General features: G+C 47.5%; 1 protein-coding gene across 3 annotated transcripts in view; it reads right to left on the bottom strand.

Moving 5' to 3' along the window:
- The window catches only part of LOC119894011 (cadherin EGF LAG seven-pass G-type receptor 1-like), a 41,486-nt gene extending 28,029 nt beyond the window's left edge, over window positions 1-13,457 (bottom strand). For 2 of the 3 annotated variants that reach the window (XM_038706492.1, XM_038706494.1), the window contains exons 1-3: window positions 9,584-13,456; window positions 899-1,549; window positions 424-646 (exon numbers count right to left, since the gene is read on the bottom strand). In XM_038706492.1, coding sequence (XP_038562420.1) covers window positions 424-646; window positions 899-1,549; window positions 9,584-13,049 — 4,340 coding nt within the window. In that variant the 5' untranslated portion in view covers window positions 13,050-13,456. Of the gene's footprint in view, window positions 1-423; window positions 647-898; window positions 1,550-9,583 lie in introns of all 3 variants that reach the window. The other variant, XM_038706493.1, reaches the window with a different exon arrangement.
- Between the last annotated feature and the right edge of the window lie 387 nt (window positions 13,458-13,844).

The following is a 13,844-nucleotide window of genomic DNA, read 5'->3' as shown; positions in this document are numbered from 1 at the left end:
ACTTCAGTTTCCTGTTAAAAACAAAGGGGGTCATGGGGGGAGTCCCTCATAGGGATCCTTCTCATGATGATCCATCAGACACCTGGTGTGACAGTCTGAGCCTGTCACTGGCAACAAGAAGCTCTTTCTGTGGACGCCATTTTGACGGATACCAAAACATTTTGTACCAGCTCGTTATTTCACCAACATGTGTGGAAAAACAGCCCAGGGTTAAAAAATACCAACATTACCCTTTAAGGACAGGGTCCCCCGACTCCATTTTCAAATTAAGAAAAACCAGGCCACATTTACGGGAACAAAATGTTGACAATGCTTACAGGTTCATGGAAACTCTCGGAGAATGCCGGGAAAGATCTGTCACTGAGTGACTTCATGTTGGACCTGAAGGACAGGTTTGCTCACCTGAGGGACACATTGTCTCACCTGAAGGACAGGTGGAAGCGGAACCTCTGTCTCAGGCCGCTGTAGGTGATGAAGGACCGTCTCGGGAAGCTTCGACTCGTCTCTTCGCAGTACACCGTCTGAAAGTCTCCATCAGGACATTGACATACGAACCCGCCCACCTGCAGGTCGACGCACCTGCCGCCATTCTTACACACACCTGAGACACAACGTCCAGACCCAGAGTCCACTTGACACCGTGCACCTGGACAGAGACAGAAGATGAAGCATTAAGATGTTTAGCATGAATTACATGTTGAATAATTTCATCTGTAAAAACCTTCGATGTTCAGCACTAAAGGAAAAGTCATGGAGTCATCAAAACTCCATCAGTGTTAACCCTCACCTCTTTACTTTTACTCTGAAAGAACTTGAAAATGGTTCAATTATCAGGTGAAAGTCTGAAGAAGAGGACACTGACAGGAAATGAGTGGATAAAAGGACAGAATAAACTGACCGCTGAGTCTCTGAGGACACTGACAGTTGAATCCTCCCTCTGTGCGGTGACACGTCCCTCCGTTCAGACACGGGGAAGAGTAGCACTGGTCGACCTCCATGTTGCAGGTTTCCCCGGTGAAACCCGGCGGGCAGCGGCATCTCAGCCCCCCCGCCGGCTGGATGGACCTGAACAGCAGCGTGTTGGACGCCGTGAACGCTGCCGTGCTGTGAAAGCTCAGCGCCGACACACACTTCATGTAGTTCTCGCAGGGCTCTCGCAGACAGACGTTATCATCGAACGGCAGCACGTTCTGATTGGACAGCAGCGTCAGCAGAGTCCGGTTCAGGTAGATCTGCTCCTGCAGCGTCTCAGAAGACAAGACGCCGCCTCCCAGTGCATCATGGTCCTCAGACGGCTGCATGGCGGAGAGCGTCAAGTTTAGGACGTTTCCCTCCACCTGGGAATCGTTCTGGATACTGAAGACGAAGACGTGGTCTCGGCGGGTGGAGAGGACGGCAGCCATAGCGTCCACAAACAGAGACAACAGAGGGGACAGGAAGTGCTGCAGAGACATGTTGTCCAATCGGACGGTGACGCTGTTGGTCAGCATGTCGTCGGTGACGATGGAGACGCGTAGCAAGCAGAGAGCTGTCACCTGGTGGACGCCATCTGAGGACGGACAGACAGACCAACATGAGTAGTGGGACAGACACTGCGTGGACAAACTTGTCCTGAGCGTGGCGATGGAGGAAGGGTCACAGTGTTAGAGGCATAAAGTGAGCCAGCTTCAGGTGTGACGAAGACGTTCCAAAGATGGATGAAGACTTGTTTTACGGAGTCCTGCGAGGTAACAGTGTGTGAACACATGCAATGCTAACGGCAAATCTGAAGGGTACTTCCTGTCTGGGGATATTTCTCCTTCCTAGATCTACAGAGGTTCACCAAGTGTCCAAATACTGTAAGGTGACTGTCCACCCGTCTATACATGAAGATTCTGGTGGGTCTTGGTTTTTAGATGTGCATGAGTTTTTAATCTTTTTAACTGGTTCTGGTGATCTGCTGTTCTTGTGCTCTTAGATCCGACTGCTGCTTTTGACTCTCATTTCTGGTCTGGAGCTCTGTGTTGGTATCAGGGACACTGTCTCGAATGGGTTCTTCTGATTTAGACTCTGCATCATCTACCTGCCCCTCAGAAGAAGTGACCCAAAAATCTATTGATGGACTCCAGACTGTCCAGAACTCAGCTGCCAGGCTGCAGAACCAGAACAAAGAACCATGATGAGCTATGATCTTCATGGCTTCTCTCCCTGTTCTATCTCTGACCTTTTATCCCAAACGCACCAGCACGCACCATCAGATCCTCGGAGTTGTGACTGAAAACTAAAGGTAGTTTGAAGTCTGGAACAACCCGAGGAAACCGGGTTGGCTGAGTCAGTGAACTCTTCTTAAAATATACTTTTATAGGAGAGCCTTTCCTGATTTTATTTATTTATTTAAACTCTTTTTTTACTTGTATTTTAAGTGTTTTCTAGCTTTGTGGATTGTGGATCCTATCGTCTGTTTTGTTTGTTTTTTTGTCTTTGCATTTGTCAAAGCACCTTGTAACATGGTTTTTGAAAAGTTCTCTATAAATAAAGATTGTTATTATTATTATAAATGTTGTTTTAAAGCTTTTGTTCATTCAAGTCTGAAAGGAAATCCCGTACATCTGGTGAAGGCCCAATTTCAAAATTGGGGGAGAAAAGGACAAAACGTGAAAATTCAGGTAAGAAAAGAAAAATGTTGATTCTTTTTAGTCCACCTGGATTGTTTTTATTCAGGTCTTTGTGCTGTGGGCAAAACCCTGAAAGTTCAGGAAAGATGTGAGTCCAGTTTGTGGTGACGATGGCGCTAAAACATAACGGCCTTTAACCTTTAGCTTGAAGCACCGACTGCCTGGAACTGCTGAGGAAACTGAAACCATCAGAGAACATACAGACACAACACAAGTCTCAGAAGACTCGATAAGTCTGGAGCATCCCAACAGACTGAAGGAGCCACCCCCCCCCCAACCCGACAGCCACAGACCCCCATCTGTAATGACTGAACAAAAGAAACAAGCCGTCCGCTCTGTTCCACTGTCTGCTCACATTATGTCAAACAGTAAAACAAACTCGCTGTGACAACAGGGGCCTCTGATTGGTTCAAATAATGTGATGAAGCTGAAAATAACTTGCTTAAAGGCTGAAGAGTCAAAGTGAAGCTCTGATTCTACAAACATGTTTCATGATGATGATGAAGAAAAGTCATAATACATGAGGTCAGAGAAACTTCAGTGCGATAACTGACCCATACACATTTCATGTTTTACCTGAACCTCATCCTGAAGCGGGCCACCAGAACCACAACAGATCTGTACGCGTCTGATGAGGACTAAACATCACTGTCAGACACACAGCAGCTGCAAGAACTGAACTCTGAAAGTCAAAGCTTCTGAATTCACAGACTGTTAATGGAACTTCTCACAACCCTATCTGGGATTTTAATGTTTGGATTCTACATCAGAAACGTTGTTAAAAGGTTCTTGCACAGAACGCGTTGTTAACAAAGTGCAACATTAGCTTTCTGTACTTTTCTTAAACGCAGCAAAATCTGACGTTTCGTAACTCAAGAATGTTCTAACAGAAAAACTAGGGGGGCGAGCGTGCGCTCAGAGTGACGTTCCTAAAACACCAAAGTGAGCACCGCATGAGGAAGATCTGATCCCTGGACCACCACAGAAAATCTCATGTTGTCAATAACTCTCAGTAACTGTTGCTGCAGCAGAAAGCTCCTCGTTTTTATTAGCGACTTGAAAGGAACCTTCTTTCAGACTCTGTGGGACTGAACCGATCCCTCTTTGTGTTCCGGTCTGACGGAGGCTCTTTAGTTCTGAGCTCTGGGGCAGATTTCAACACGTCCCCCTTGTCTCCCACAGTAACCGTCAGTCAGACTGTCCGAATGAGACCAGGGGCAGACCAGGACCTGCTGAGCCGAACACTGACAAGGAAACCAGATCCAGATCAGCGTGACGGGTTTCATGTGAATTCTGACTGAATGTAGAACAAGATCAAAGAAGCAGAAATTGAAGTTAAGCCATGTATAATAATTATTTATTAATATTAATTAGCTTGTTCTCTGTTCTGGATCTCAGTCTCACTTTACTGTGACATGAAACATAACTTTAGAAATCTTTTCAGCTGTTGGAATAAAAGATGTCAGCTTGGAGACCCAAACCTACAACACCACCCAACAGCAAAACCACGCCTACAGTAGGTCAGCCCAGAGAAGACAACAGGCCTGTCCAGCATCCCTGACCGAACATCTGACAACAAAGAAACAACTTCAGGAACAAAGTTAACAGTTAAACTGCCTCGTTAGCGAGTTTGTCATGTTCACAGGGAGAGAACGGAAAACTGGGACAAGAAGAAACTGAGTGCAGAAGCTGCTAAAGTTAGTTTTCAGTCATTTTTAATCAGATTGTTTTTTTTTAGTTTAAGTTACTTTTTTTTGGACAGTGCACATTTTCTTCTTCTATGTTCAACTTGCATTTAATTTTCTCATTTCTCAGTTTACATTTCTTAGTGCAAAATATTCTTCATTTTTAACTAATTATGCTTGGGGAGACAAAATGAGCCCCTTCAGAAAGTGGAGACATGTCCCCAGCGTGCCCAGCGTCCCCTGTGTCACCAGTGTGCCCAGCGTCCCCACTGTGCCCACCGTCCAAAGTGTCACCAAGTGCCCAGCGTGCCCACCATCCCCTGCGTCCCCTGCGTGGGGCTCTCCCTGTCCCCGCTCCCGGCTCTGCACCCGCCCCAACACCACCCTGACACCTCCGCCTGTCCCAGCTGCCCTCCTGTAGACCTGCTGGCCAAGTCTAACGGGAAACTCCTGGACACAAACAAACTGATCCTGTAAGACGGTGCAGTGTAAACGCTCAGGAGGCCCTCAGGAGCCAACAGACGCAAGCGTCTTATTCACACAAGTGCCGTAAGCATCTGTTGGTGTGCGAGCAAAGCAGCTTCACAGACAGATCAGCGCGAGCTCACTTTAATCTGCATCAGGACAAAGACCTCCTCCCCCTCTCTCCCCTTTTCTTTAACATGTCCCAAACATGGAGCTGGTCTCTGTTGCCATGGAGACACATTCTGATAGAATGCCAAAGACCCCCTCCCTGTGAGACCCCATCAGACCGCCTACTGAGACTCTGATCCAGATTCTGCTGCTGTTTAAACTCGCTTCATGTCGTTACTGTAAAAACACGTCTGGTAAATTAAAGCGTGACACAACGTTCCTTCTGAAGTGCACAAAGTCTCCAAACATCGAACCTTGAAGACAGCAGAAAGAGACAGAAGCCGAGGACAGTGTGTTCTGTTTTAACTAGAGCTGTGCACGTTATCGCGTTATTATCGCGTTCACGCATTAATTATTTTCTGTCACGTCAATGTGTTTTTTATTATTATTTTGAAAGTCTGCTGCTTGCTGGCTCTGGGGGATGTTGATCAGCCTGAGAATCAGCCATACAAGTTGGAGCCATTATGCATGAGGGGGACATGTCCCCCCCACATTTCAAAATCTGTTTTGTCCCCCTCACTTTTTCTGGCGATTTTGGAGAGGGCTCATAGCCAGGCTAGTTTGAGTCAATCAATCAATAATCAATCAAGACATAATTAAACAGTTGAAACGGGACAAAAATCACATAGGCCGATAGAAAACATGCGACACAACGCAAAGGTGGTGCTGAAAAGTTAAGGGAGGCAGGTGCAACAAAGTGCCTCAATATTACGTTTCATTTGTGCTGTTCTTCTTGTACCTGAAGACAGCAGTGAGGACGCCTGCTGCAGGGGGTGTAGTGACTTGTTACAAGTAACATAATTTTGCAAAATAAATCAATAAAATAAAATAAAGTAATTGGCACCTTTTCGCGTTCCTTTTTTTAAACTGTAGCCTACTTTTACTCTTTACTCCAGTATTTTCTGTGGGCCAGCAATATACTTTAAATTTCGCTACATTTTCCTTCCTTCATACCTTCATCAGTCTGTAATCTGCATTAGGCTTCGTTAACCGAATGAGCTGTCAGCCAGGCTGTGTGCGCGCAGTTACGCAGAAGAGCACCAGGTCTCCTCTGTGGTACAGAGACGGGCGCTTATCACAGAGATGAATGAGCTGGGCAGATGAAAACATTTAGAAAATCAGGCAAATACCTTTGCAGTTTACATTTATTCATTCAGCTGACGCTTTCATCCAAAGCAACATACAATTGCTATACATGTCAGAGGTCGCACGCCTCTGGAGCAACTAGGGGTTAAGTGTCTTGCTCAGGGACACAATGGTGGATGGGTCACAGTGAGGGATTGAACCCTGGTCTCTCACACCAAAGGCAAGCATCTTATCTATGTGCCATCACCACCCCAGTTTAAGGCTTAATTGTTCTACTGATACAACTGAAATCCAGTGAGCGCACACCTTGGCACTGGTGGCCTGTTGGAAAGCCTGCGTCGCTCAAGCCGGCCGGCACCTACTTTCACTTTCCATTAACGGCGTATTAAAGCGTATTTAGTTTCTGCAGAGAAAACCTAAACTTCACACTGTAACATCTAAGTTAGATGATCACTAGATTGATTCTGAGAAATTAACAGTATCCTGTTGTTGAAAAGAGCATCGCTTTCTTTTGATGGATATTCACCTGTTTTATAGTGAGTCCATAAACAGAATGTCGCTGGTGAAACGAATCTTGGCTTCACTCAGCAGCTACCAGCTGTTATTTATTCAGGAAACAATCATATTTGAGATGCACAGAGAGAGAAAATATGGTGGATAAAACAGTCCTGTTGGGCTTTACACATGACGCACAGCTTCCTCTGTATGCAGTTTACCCTGCTTCAGCAACGAGCTGCTCCGTGTTACTGCCACAATAATTCTTTGCGTTGTAAAGATTATTTAGATGCTTTAGGAATAATCAGATTGTTTTGGCTGCCTGTGCTGCTGCAAAGCAAGCGGTTTGGTTGGCTACATGTCCATAATAAAAGATACAGGCAACAATAGCGGCTGGGCAGCAAACTGATATTTTAAAGTGATCTTATCAACACATTCATGGAGATTTAAAAAGAAAAATAATTATTAAACAGAAATAGCTAAAGATAATCAACCAGCAAAGCAAATTGCATTCCTTAGAAATAACCATGTTGCAGCTGTTTCGAACCTGATGAACAGCAGAAAAAATATATTATTATATTTATACACTTTTTATGGGAGTAATTGTACTTTTTCTTGAGAAAAGATTTTGAGTACTCTACCTGCCACTGGCCAGCGGGACCAGCACTAGTGCTGTCATGGTGAACATGAGACAGACAGCAGAGATGAGGGCAAGAGCAGAACAGAGTCAAAGCTAGCACAGGCCAAAGCAGCAGTTTATGGTTAGATTGATGATGATATGGCTTATTTAGTTATCTACTGATTACTTTACTTTAGGAGTGTTAGATGGGTGTTTTTTAAATTTGGTTATGTACTCTACTTGCATAAAATTCTCAAGAAGGCCCGACAAATGCTTTGTCTGGAGAGCAGGCTCACCAGGGACAAACTCCTGGGCCACTTTTTTGCCTCCGTCTGTGACCATCCTTGACCTTAAAAACTTGTCCCAGGAGGTGTGTATGTGTCTCTGCTACGTGTCCATAAACAATTGAAATGTACTTAAAATGTTCACAAAGAAACGATTAGAAAAAAATTCTCCATCTTCTGTCACTACAAAGACCCTCTTTCAACCACACTAACAAGTACATTCTGTTTTCAAAAGTCATTAGAAATTAGCATTAAGTTTATTTAAAATAAAAATCGGGGGGGGGGGGGGGCATTCCCCCGAACCCCCTTAGCATTTCAGCGTCCCCCCCAGGTTCAATGTCGCTCCTACGCCCCTGGAATCAGCCACCCAAACCAGCAGCGGAGAGAGGCTTCGCTAGGTTCTCTCAGGTGATCAGACAGGGAGACGGTGCTCTGCGAGTAAACGGCAGGCGCTCTATGGAGAGTAACCATGGCAACGGCTTCTGTGCGCTACTCAGCTGTAGCCTATTTAACTTAGGTTAAAATTACAGGCTACATAACTAATAACTTTACCGGACAGGCCTTCATCTAGTTTTGCGGGGATGCTCTGCCATGTGAATTCCCTCCTGTTGGTGTCCTGTTTAGTCAAACAGTGAGAGATTCAAGACAATTCAGCTTCGGCGATGTGGTTTGTAAAGTGTTTACAAACCACATGTTATTGCACTTTGTGTTTATAGCACAATTAAAAGTGGCAACACACTACTTTAGAATTTATTATTCAATTTAGCGCGTAAGAATGTGATTAATCGCAATTAATAATTCAAGTCAAATTGGTTTCAGTTGTGTCTGATGTTTTACTAATACTAAGAAGAAGAATACTCCTTTTGAATTGACACTTATGTCCCATCAGCAGTTACTCTGTCAGAAACACCACAGAAGAAGAGAAACCGACAAACACCGGAAGATCAAACTACGACATTTCATACGCAGATCCACCACACAGAGCAACGGGGAACCAGAACCTGGTGTTAGTTCACCATCTGTAATAACAGTAATGTAGAAAGGAAACTCCATGGTTCATTTTTCAGTTAGACACTTTCAGGTTACAACTTACAGAAGCTGGTGGAACAGAGGGTAGACAGGAAGTGATGTCATGACTTTGGCTCTCTATTTGTAGTCCTCACCGCACACATCCTAATGTTGCATTCAACTAAAAGCGTGACACTGCTTCTCTCTGAATGAGGGTGACGTTTAGAACACAGCAAAAGAAGGTCCTGGATTGTAGCTGCTGCTGCAGCCTGAGAGCTTTGCTCCAGGTGGACCCTTATGTTCTACACCCGCTGCCAGGATTACTATTATTATTCATCCGTTTTACCGCTGCCATTACAATCATTTAAAATCTCTATGTGGAAATAGCATTGCTAGCTTCTGTCACACACAAACTAATCGATCACTGCTGGACTGCGCGTGTTTTGTGTGACATCATCCTGTCTTCTGTTTGTCTTCATCTATTTTAACTGAACCTGAATCCTCCTTCGCAGCCTGGAATCTGACTGTGAGGCAGAGATAAAACATTCTCTACTCTCTAAATGCTTCACACGGCTCTATCGACATGAGAGGAAAATAGTTTATGTCACAGTGAGCTTTAGACGTCAAAATGTTTTCTAAATAAAATTCTTTTTTCAAAGTGACTGAACAAGAACATCCCCAGAAATGGAGTACCAAGGTTTTTTTACAGTAAACTGAGGGGAGTTACATTTCTGGTGAAGCTGCCTCCACATATCTGACTCTGAAGAGTTAATGCAACTACACCGAGTTTGATTTAACAGATTTTAACCAGCAAACTAATCAATAATCCAAATAATGGTTCATTCCTAATATTGCTGTTGAGGACTGATTGATTTTAACTGAATTCAGAGTGAGCAGTAACTCCAACACTTAATGCACCTTCTCCATACAGACTCTATCTCTGAGAGTGTTGTTATATTTAGATACGAGGTTTAAGTCTGACAGCAGGAACGTTATGAATGAAGGACTCTGAACCCGTTTTTAAACTTAAAGTTTTCTTTCCTTCCCCGTCTGCCTCTGCTCCGATAAATGAAGTTGCGTTGAATTAAATTGTTCGGAGGTGTTTCTGAGGTTTCTTACCGCTCACTCGGATCTTCATGGAGGCCTCCAGAGGTCTGTTGTTGTCCAGGTCCCTGCTGAGCTGCAGCTCTCCGCTGGCCTGGTTCAGAATCAGCAGGTTCAGCTCATTTCCCTCCAAAAAACTGAACCTCAGTTTATCAGTCACATCTGGGTCCCGGGCCGGCACCGACCCGATCACTCCAGAAGGAAAGGTGTCGGACCGGTTGGTGATGTAGTTGTTGAAGATGATCTCAAAGTCCTGCAGGACAGGGACGTTGTCGTTGACGTCAAGCAAGTGGATGTGGACGGCGGCCCGGCTCACTAATGGAGCCGAAGTGGCCTGAACGATGATGGTATACTTGGATTTTGACTCATAATCCAAGTCAGCAAGCGCGATGAGGTCCCCGTTAAAGATGTCCAGCTGGAAGACTTCGGGGACATTTCCTTCCACAATCTGAAACAGGATCTGGGCGTTCGTTCCCTCGTCAGGATCCGTTGCGGTGATTCGAGCAATGACGGAGCCCACAGGACTGTTCTCTGTCACATAGAGGTTCATCTCGTCTTCCTCAAACACAGGAGCATTATCATTGATGTCCAGGACAGAAACCTGGACGTCCACTGTGGCTCTGAGAGGGGGGACACCTTTGTCCACAGCAACCGCTCGGAGGTGGTACACCTCCACGTTCTCTCGGTCCAGTTTCCTCGCCGTCCTAATGATGCCAGAGTACGGCTCGATGAAGAAGTCTCCATCTTCACTGCTGTGGAAGGCGTAGCTGACTCTGCCGTTAGCACCAGAGTCTCGGTCGGAGGCGCAGATCTGCAGCACGCTGGTGTGAACCGGAGCGTCTTCGAACACAGAGCCCTGGTAGAGGTCCCGATGGAACTGTGGAGCGTTATCATTGGCGTCCAGCACTATGATCTCAACGTACGTGGTGTCTGATTTCTGAGGGATGCCGTGGTCGTGTGCGATGATGGCGAGGGTGTAAGAGGCCTGGTCCTCGTAGTCCACATCAGTCTGTGTAGTGATGGCGCCTGTTCCCGGGTGGATTTTAAACTGCGGCACGTTGTCCTCCATGATGTAACTAATGCGAGCGTTCTCTCCCGTGTCTTCGTCCGTGGCACTGATGGTGACCACGGTTGAGCCAACAGGCCGGTCCTCGCTCAGCATCACCTGGTAGTTGGTGCTCTGGAACACCGGCTGGTGCGTGTTGGCATCAGTGACGTTGACATAAACCTGCACGGCGTCCTGGAGCGTGCCATCTGACGCGGTCACCGTCAGGACATACTGTCGTTCCTGCTTGTAATCCAGCGGCAACGCCAAGGTGATCAAACCGCCAGCGCTCTGGCTGGTGATGGAGAACCTGTTCCTGGTGTTTCCACTGGAGATCTGGTAGATCACGATGCTGTTGGCATCGCGGTCGACGGCAGACAGCAGCAGCACGCTGGTTCCCACAGCCGCGTCCTCGTTGATCTTAATGTTGTACAGCGCCTGAGTGTACGTGGGAACATTATCATTCACATCGAGGACCGTCAGGCTGACAGAGGCGGAGGACGACATGGCAGGAACTCCATGATCCACGGCTTCCACCCCGAACATGTAAAACTCTGTGGTTTCCCTGTCCAGCTCGCCGGTGACTGTCACCCACCCAGTGCTTTTGTTGATGGTGAAGGGGACGTCCGGCGCTGCGTCCGTCAGCCGATACTCCAAGTGAGAGTTGTTACCAGAGTCGGCGTCGATGGCCTGGATGTGAATCACAGAGTGACCAATGACCATGTTCTCCAGGACGGTGGCCTGGAACGGCGTGCTGACGAACATGGGGGCATTGTCATTCACATCTACCACCCTGACGACCACGAGCCCGGTGGTGTTAATGAGAGGAGGGCGGCCGCCGTCCTGAGCTTTGACCCGCAGGTTGTACTCCCTGACAGTCTCGTGGTCCAGAGGGCTGATGAGGAAGATGACGCCGGTCAGGGAGTGGATGTAGAACTGGCCCCTGACGTTGCCACTGATGATGCTGTAGTGGACTTTGCCGTTGTCGCCCTCATCCTCATCTGTGGCTTCCACCTGAGTCACTCTGGTGTTCGCCGCCACGCTCTCCAACATCTGGACAACGTGGCGTCTCTGGATGAACTGTGGGTAATTATCGTTCTCATCCTCAACACTGACGAACATGGTGGCCGTGGAGGTGAGAGGTCCTGGATTTCTGCCTTGGTCGCTGGCCTCCACCACCAACCGGTACTGAGCTACTCGTTCCCTGTCGGGACGCTCTGTCACCCGTACCACCCCGGTCCTGGGATGGATCTCAAAGGGAGCGGTGTCCTCCTCGCTGATTATCCTGTAGATCATGTTGCCGTTGGACGGAGCGTCTCCATCTGACGCCCTAATGGTCAGCATCTCAAACCCAGCCTCCACGTTCTCCCTGATGCTGATCCTGTACTCGGTCTGCTCAAACACCGGCCCATGGTCGTTTGTGTCGCTGACAGTGACGGTCAGGTACGCAGTGGATGACTTCCTCGGCTCTCCGTTATCAGTAGCAACGACCCTGAAGACGTGCGTGTCCTTGACCTCCCGGTCCAGTGGCTGCAGGGTGGAGATGCCGCCGGTGAACGGGTCGATCTGGAAGTAGTCGTTGGACCGGCTGTCGAACAGAGCCTCCATGTGGTAGCTCACCTGGCCAGCGGCTCCGAGGTCTCCATCCAGAGCTTTCAGCGTGATGACACGTGTCCTCGCTGGCTCGTTCTCGGGTACAGAGACCTGATAGTTGGGCAGCTGGAAGTGAGGCGCTGAGTTCACAGGTGCACGTCTTCTGCGCTTAGCAAACACTGGAGTTACGTCAGCAGGTGGGTCGGCGGGGCGGAGCTTCAGGAGCACGAGCGTGGAGGTACGGTGGCTGCGAGCGTCCCATAACGCGCACACCGCCTCCAGCTCAGACGTCAAACATTCAGGACTTAAACCACCAGAGAAACTTTTCTTCTTACCTTTAGCTGCGCAGGAAATCTGAAAATGTTGGTTTCTGCGCAGGAAATGCGGCAGGTGATGATGAACTTTGCTCCGCAGGTGGTCGGTGAGGGCGCATGGCGGCACCGTGCCGGACCTGAGCGTCAAGTGAACGCTTACCGCTGAGTTGACGGACTGTCCCGCGGGTCGGATCACACAGTCCCGGCTGTGGAGGAGCAGCCGGAGGCGGATCACGATGGACTCCTGTGGATCAGTCAGGGATCGGAGCTGAACATAGACCGGAAAAGAGTTTCTCCTCCGGAACCCGCATCTCGGCACTTTAGAGAGAAAAACGACCCCGGTTCGTCTCTGGATGTGGATGAAGCGGAGGACGGAACCGGGAGTTAAATCCCGGTCAATGTGATAAATCCAACCGGGTCCCACCGAGGCGTTGAGCAGCACGGACCCGGATCCGGAGCAGGGCTTCAGTCTGACTAGCAGAAGAAGAAACAAACAGCAGATCTGGACCAGGTTCACAGAGAAATCCATAACGGAGACACTAAACCCTCCACCTCCTCTCCATGTTTCACACTGAGTCAAACTTTCATCCTCCCACCAGCTCTAAGGGCCGATCAGGGTCCAGCAGCCAATCAGGGTCCAGCAGCCGGTCGGGGGAGGGGGGTATAAGACAGCTTTTTATTTATTAGTTTATTTATTTAACACGGTGATGGTTTATTTCCCAGACACGTCTGCTGCTCTGAGATGCAGCGGTCCCTGTGGAGGGTCGGGAAGGTCTCCTGACCCTCTCAGGATGAACATATGGAAGATTCTGGAGCAGCTATAGCAGTGTGTCTGACACCAGATGATCTAAACTCTTCCGGTCTGTCTCTCTGCTGTCCTCAGCTCTCTCTGGATCTGGTCTTTGAACCACCTGATTAAATAAAGCTGCACTATAAGACAAACTTTTTTTTAAGTTTGAGTTAAAATAATAATAATAATAATCTAACTCACAGTTTCAAGTTAAAACAACTGATTAATCCTCCTTACCCTTTCAACTGAAGATTTAAGTTCCACATTAGTTTGAGTTCTGTGTCAGGTTTGCCCTCCACCGGTGGCTCTAGACCTTGTTTACCGCAAAGTGTCCACATTTCAGTTGGATTTGAGTAAGTGACTTATCAGCAGTGTCTAATATGTTGATCATGTCCATGTTTCAACTGCTTTAAAGAAGACACTTTCTCTCCGCACACACGCCCTTTTTCTTCTGATAACTTACATCCCAAAGTTCAGTGAGTCAACACTCACATCTGACTGGACAATATTAATGCTAGTTTAATTTTCAAAATC

This window comes from Micropterus salmoides, unplaced genomic scaffold (assembly GCF_014851395.1).
Source record: "Micropterus salmoides isolate LMB-PRFRI ecotype aquatic unplaced genomic scaffold, ASM1485139v1 Ms_hic_scaffold_8, whole genome shotgun sequence".
In the NCBI taxonomy this organism is placed as follows: domain Eukaryota; kingdom Metazoa; phylum Chordata; class Actinopteri; order Centrarchiformes; family Centrarchidae; genus Micropterus; species Micropterus salmoides.
This window is presented reverse-complemented; position numbering and strand designations above follow the sequence as displayed.